The sequence below is a fragment of the Camelina sativa genome, chromosome 17 (assembly GCF_000633955.1).
Source record: "Camelina sativa cultivar DH55 chromosome 17, Cs, whole genome shotgun sequence".
Classification (NCBI taxonomy): Eukaryota; Viridiplantae; Streptophyta; class Magnoliopsida; order Brassicales; family Brassicaceae; genus Camelina; species Camelina sativa.
The window spans coordinates 6445936-6451686 of NC_025701.1; the positions used below are offsets into that span (position 1 = coordinate 6445936).

At 39.4% G+C, this 5751-nt stretch overlaps 2 protein-coding genes across 2 annotated transcripts; one reads left to right on the forward strand and one right to left on the reverse strand.

Moving 5' to 3' along the window:
• On the forward strand, positions 471–3270 carry LOC104755698 (uncharacterized protein At1g04910-like). The gene is made up of 8 exons (XM_010478134.2): positions 471–1037; positions 1134–1201; positions 1278–1366; positions 1464–1626; positions 1744–2033; positions 2128–2332; positions 2442–2599; positions 2719–3270. Exons 1-8 carry the CDS (start codon positions 764–766, stop codon positions 2990–2992), a joined length of 1521 nt encoding a protein of 506 aa, XP_010476436.1. The 5' UTR covers positions 471–763; the 3' UTR covers positions 2993–3270.
• LOC104755697 (fructose-bisphosphate aldolase-lysine N-methyltransferase, chloroplastic) lies at positions 3180–5492 on the reverse strand. Its single transcript, XM_010478133.2, has 6 exons — positions 4963–5492; positions 4821–4849; positions 4437–4648; positions 4185–4307; positions 3692–4096; positions 3180–3600 (listed from the first exon to the last, which is right to left on the reverse strand). Exons 1-6 carry the CDS (start codon positions 5424–5426, stop codon positions 3385–3387), a joined length of 1449 nt encoding a protein of 482 aa, XP_010476435.1. The 5' UTR covers positions 5427–5492; the 3' UTR covers positions 3180–3384.

Genomic DNA, 5751 nt, shown 5'->3' on the forward strand with positions numbered 1-5751 from the left:
AAGTTATAACAATAAGTCTTACAATATTAATTAGAGATTAAACAGTTTTTCTTAACTGAAACGTGATTAGTGCAATAAATAGATTGACACAATAAATAAAGTTAGGGAGGAAGAGAACAATTAGGTGAATTCGTTGACGACGAATGACAACGACTACCAAAAAGGCATTATGTGTCATCTTTCTTTCCTTCTTCTTATTATAGTAGTATTCAGAGTTGAATGTTCTTGAAATCTTTGTTCTTGACAATTAATATTTTTTTCTTCGAATCTCTATTTAATACTTATTAGGCTACTACTATGTTTTTCTAATATTTTTCTTTTGGTATTTATTTAGTTAAGTTAAAGCTTTAGGAAATGATATATTTTTAAAAAATGCAAATAGAATGAATTGTGTCTCTGTGGGGAAAATAATAAATAGAATGAAGAAGACACTTGACGGTTATTAACTTATTTCCCATCTTTCTCACCGTTACCACCTCCTTCTTTCTTTTTTTGTCCCGTCTCGTGAATTTTTTTTTTCTTCTTCTTCGTCTTCTTAATTTCGAATTTACTCGGGAAAAAATAAAAACACCTCGAGATTCAAACCTTTGACACACAAGGAAGAGAGAAGAGAAGCATTTCATTTCGCGTTTCTCTTCTAATTTTATCAATTTCTCCATTTTTGAAGGATAAAAAAATTCACAAGATCGGAGAATTTTTTATTTAGGTTTTAGAAATTTTTTTAATCTCATGAAGCGGCGAAGACGATCGTCGGAGGAGGGAGATGGAAGTTAGATCGGAGAGTGTGACTACTACTCAGGCGCGAAGCGATATTAATAATAAGCTTCCGCCTCCTTCGGCAGTTCCCAAGCCTCGTGTACAAGTGTGGTTCGTTAGAGTTTGTTCCAGCATTCTGGTTTGGACGTGTTTGGTTCAGCTTTTCGCCGCCGGTGAGCTTTGGCATTCCCGGATCTTCACTGGTTTATTAACCAATCAGATTTCCAGATTCTCTGCCCCTATCGAGCTTCTTCCTTTGCCACCTCCTCTTCCTCCTCCCAGTCAGTGTTTGTTTTCTCTCTATTTTTTTGGGCGGCGTTTAGGGTTCACGTTGGTGCTTCAGAGTTTTAACGAGATTATTGATTTCGTTTTTGTAGGAAATTATACAAGCAATGGTATACTACTTGTATCCTGTAATGGTGGATTGAATCAAATGCGATCCGCGGTTGGTCACTTGCTTTTAATTGCTTTCGATTCAGATTTGATGTTTTCCAAAATTCTGAATTTGATGTTGTTTTCAGATATGTGATATGGTGACTGTTGCTCGCCTATTAAACCTCACTCTCGTTGTTCCTGAGCTTGACAAAACATCTTTCTGGTCTGATCCTAGGTATTCATTCTTTCTATCTTTTTAGAAGATCTTTCACTTCTGATATATGTCTATCTTTCTAGCGATCTAAAGCATCCTAATTTGTTTTGGTTTGCAGTGGTTTTGAGGATATTTTTAATGTGAGACATTTCATTGATTCATTAAGAGATGAAGTTCGGATCTTAAGGAGGCTTCCTAAACGGTATACAAAGAAGTATGGTTATCAAATGTTCGAAATGCCTCCTGTGAGCTGGTCTGATGAAAATTATTACTTGAAGCAGGTAGGTTTGTGCTGTTCATGTCTAGTTTCCTGTTTTGCTTCCTTTGACACTATACTTACCACAACGACATAGTAGTGTGTCTTTCTGCATTTGTGATTGGTTAAATTTCTTGTTCAGGTATTACCCCTTTTCAGCAAACATAAAGTTGTACACTTCAATAGGACTGACACCCGTCTGGCAAACAATGGTCTTCCGCTCCCTCTACAGTGGCTCAGGTGCCGGGTGAACTTCCAGGGACTTAAGTTCACTCCACAGCTTGAGGCTTTGGGATCTAAGTTAGTTCGAATTCTACAACAAAGAGGGCCTTTTGTGGCTTTGCATCTGAGATATGAGATGGACATGTTAGCTTTCTCTGGCTGCACTCATGGTTGCACTGCGGAAGAAGCTGAAGAATTAAAAAAGATGAGGTTTGTCTTCAAAACATCTGCCCTGAATTGGTGTTCCGACTAAAAAGATGATATTTTGTTGTTAAATGTATGGGTCCATTTTTGTGTTCTTTAGGTACACATATCCCTGGTGGAGAGAGAAGGAGATAGTCTCTGAGGAGAGGAGGGCGCAAGGGCTTTGTCCTCTGACGCCAGAGGAGGTAGCATTGGTTCTAAAAGCACTGGGATTCGAGAAAAATACGCAGATATACATTGCAGCTGGTGAGATTTATGGGAGTGAGCATAGGCTATCCGTTTTAAGGGAAGCATTCCCGAGAATTGTGAGTCTACCCGTCCTGGTTTCCCTTTTCTTGCTACAGTGAGTGATAAACTGCATCTTATATTACATATGAATGTTTTCTTAGAAGTTTTGCACACATGTTGTTATAGGTAAAGAAGGAAATGCTACTGGAGTCAACGGAGCTGCAACAGTTTCAGAACCATTCATCTCAAATGGCTGCTTTAGATTTTATGGTATCTGTAGCCAGCAACACTTTTATTCCTACCTATGATGGAAACATGGCAAAAGTGGTGGAAGGTCATCGGAGGTAATTGTTTTGGTATCGAATGCATTCATTTTCATGACAACTGACAAGTTAGTGTTAATCAAATCATACCTGTAATTCTATATAAAAACACAATTGGTATTTATGTGTTGAATTTGCAGATACCTTGGATATAAGAAGACAGTCCTGCTTGACCGTAAGAGACTCGTGGAGCTACTAGACTTGCATCACAACAAGACCCTCACGTGGGATCAGTTTGCAGTAGCCGTCAAGGTAGCTCATGAGAAACGAACAGGGGCACCTACGCAACGAAGAGTAATCTCTGACAAACCTAAGGAGGAAGATTACTTCTACGCAAACCCTCAAGAGTGTCTTTGTGAAGGTACAAATTGCCACGACCTGTTTGGCCATAGAAATTCCAAATTAACACGTTGATGAAGTCATGTTTTTAGCATATTATCTCGTTGCTTCTGCAAGAGGACGGCATGCCAAATACTTGAACGGGAGCTGCATAGTTCCTTCCCCGAGTTTTTTTTTTCTATTTTTTTGTTTGTAACTTTTTCAGCTTTCCTGCATAGTTGCTGATCTTAATTTGATTGTTTTACGTAAGTTAAGATGTAACTAAAAGAAGATTTTGTCTCATCTTATAGAAATTTCAAAAAAGTTGCTTTTTGGCAATAGCTTAATATACAGATTGTGGTCTCTTCCTTTAACTCTTTTGTCTCGAGGTTGATTCAACTCTTTGCCGTCGGAGACCAAACCAGTAAGATCTTCTTTCGGGCCCTGAGTTTGTTCTTGCAGGACTTCTATACGAGCTAAGCTAATTCTCACTTGGTTTCCCAGAAGATGATATCCCCTTGCTCGCCAACCAAACCAAGATCTTTGAGCCTTCTCTCTTGGTAATACTCTAAAACATCAAGCTCAAGCTCTCTATCCTTGAAGATTTGGTCGATTTGCTGAAGCACCCTCTTCTCACCAATCCGTATCTTAAGAGCAATTTCCAACCTGTGATTAAGCTTTCCTTCTTCCAGAAGCTTCTCATCCTACGAAAGACAATGAAGACGAGCAAGAAATGAAATGAGTGTAAAGTAGCTGCAAAGACAGTACAAGAAAATAGCTCGAACATATATATACCTCTTCAATGGTGGTACTAAAACCAGACAGAGCAGACTTGCAGGCATCTCTGACAACACGGCATATTAGTTCCTCGTTTGAACGACTTACAGGCAATTCAAGATGGCCCCATATGGTGTTATTGAAGATAGATTCTAATAAGAAAGCATCTGAACCGCCAAGGGCAACAAGCCGAAGGTACTGAAGCATGCCAGCGGGAAGAGTCTGGCCGTCTACTATGTCGAAGTATCCGGTCTCACCCATCCCGTTAGTCTCAGCAATATCCAACTTATCCCCATAGAATGGGTCTGATTCGGGTATATCTATGGTCAAAGTATATGAGTTTCGGTTAGGGTTTGATTCCACAAAACCATAGTCCAGAGCAAGTTCTGCATTGCTTTTGTTCAGATCATATTGAATGTATACCTGTGGAATAGACCACCCACACAGCATTAAGTGGGTTTGATCTTATACTCTTGAGGGATTAAACTAAGTAACAGTGTCTGAAGTTTACCTGCTGACCTGCTTCAACATAAACAGGTGACTTCAAGGAAAATAAGAGATCTCTAGAGAAAAGGCCAGCTCCTTTGATCTCGTATGCATAATCTTCTGTCGTTATCGCAGGGTTATGGTTTATCTGTTCAAAGTGAAACATTGTAGTCAGAGATTCTCTGCATCAATGTATGAAGATTCTTTGCAACTAAGACATTATCTGAATAAAGAATATAGCTGTCGCTTATATGGATAGTTATTTACTGGAGCTTACCAAATCAGCAAGAGGGATCAAGACAAGGTTCTGGCCACGAAGGCGAGAAAACGCCCTCGACTTGAGAATCCCAAACGCCCAGATAAAGTCATCAAGTGTTATGCGGGATGAGAAGAGATCTTTGTTGAGCAGTAATATCTCCTGTTCCAGTTTCAAGAATTCATTCTCCACATACTCTTTCACACCCAATGTGGTGCTCAACAGTTGAGTCCCTGAGCCAAACAACAAAAACCACATAAGTTAAATAATGTTTTGCTCAACTATCCCTTGATTCATCATCAGCTACTACTAGTGAATCAACAGCTAATTCCCAAACCAGTCGGTGTGAATCTAAACAATGATCTGTATATGGAAAGAAGAAGAAGAAAGGGTAAAAGGATTAACCTTTGAGCTCAGCAAGCTCCTCTTCTGACCTGTACTGGAGCATTTCACAAAGAAGACATATCATTAGCTAACTGTGAGCCAGAGAAACCAAACTTTGAACAAACAGTTCCGTGACTGATGATCAGAGAAGGAGAAAACCCACCAGAAGACAGTAGAATCAGTAGATTGAGGAAGCATATCAAGATAAACTCTCCACGAGGACTCTTGTGAATACTTCTCTCTGACCAAAAACAGAGCAACTGAAACCCACGGCTTCAATCCTCCGCATAAAGGTCCGATCTTGGAAGCCGTAACTGTCTCTGGGTTTATCCACAACCGCTTAGGAATCTCCAATACGACCTCGTTTCTTCCAATATCACGCCTGGCTACAAGTCCTAATCCTTCCTGTACAACCGCAGGTTCTGCCGGATACTTCCCGGAGACGACTCCTTGGTCCCCCAGCCATTTCCAGAAGTTCCGAACATTTTCCGGCAATTCTGAGCTTGAAGCGGAGATGGGTCTCACCAAAGATCTCTTGGGTCGAGAGAAGAGAAAGGAAGAGTTTTGAGACTTTTGAATTGAAGGGAGACGGAGAAAACCCGTCACGACGGCGACGGAGGCTGACATGGTGGTTTTCCGTTGGCGGGGTTAGTATCAGTGAAATACAGAGTGTGGATAATATGTCACAGACATGAGTTCTTTTCTAACTTAGAAAATAAAAGAATATCTATTGAAGAATCAAAATGTAGAAGGCCCATTATTAAAAAGGCCAAGGCCTACTTAAGCTTTTATGTAAACTTAGTTCACGCATTCGTGTATTTATAATAGTTTTGATTATATTTCTTAAATTTTCTTAAACTAAAATATTGTTTTACTAATGTATAATCTCAAAAAAATTATACTAATGTATGAATCTCAAAAAATTTTGAAACAATTTCTCAAAATAACACTC

Excerpts from the sequence above, each read along its gene's own strand:
- LOC104755698 (XM_010478134.2), top strand. The coding sequence starts at position 764 with ATGGAAGTTAGATCGGAGAGTGTGACTACTACTCAGGCGCGAAGCGAT. Across the intron at positions 1,367-1,463 it reads TCTTTCTGGTCTGATCCTAG|TGGTTTTGAGGATATTTTTA; the intron begins GTATTCATTCTT and ends TTTGGTTTGCAG. Across the intron at positions 2,600-2,718 it reads GTGGTGGAAGGTCATCGGAG|ATACCTTGGATATAAGAAGA; the intron begins GTAATTGTTTTG and ends TTGAATTTGCAG.
- LOC104755697 (XM_010478133.2), bottom strand. The coding sequence starts at position 5,426 with ATGTCAGCCTCCGTCGCCGTCGTGACGGGTTTTCTCCGTCTCCCTTCA. Across the intron at positions 4,850-4,962 it reads ACTGATTCTACTGTCTTCTG|GTCAGAAGAGGAGCTTGCTG; the intron begins GTGGGTTTTCTC and ends GCTCCAGTACAG. Across the intron at positions 4,097-4,184 it reads ATGTTGAAGCAGGTCAGCAG|GTATACATTCAATATGATCT; the intron begins GTAAACTTCAGA and ends TCTATTCCACAG.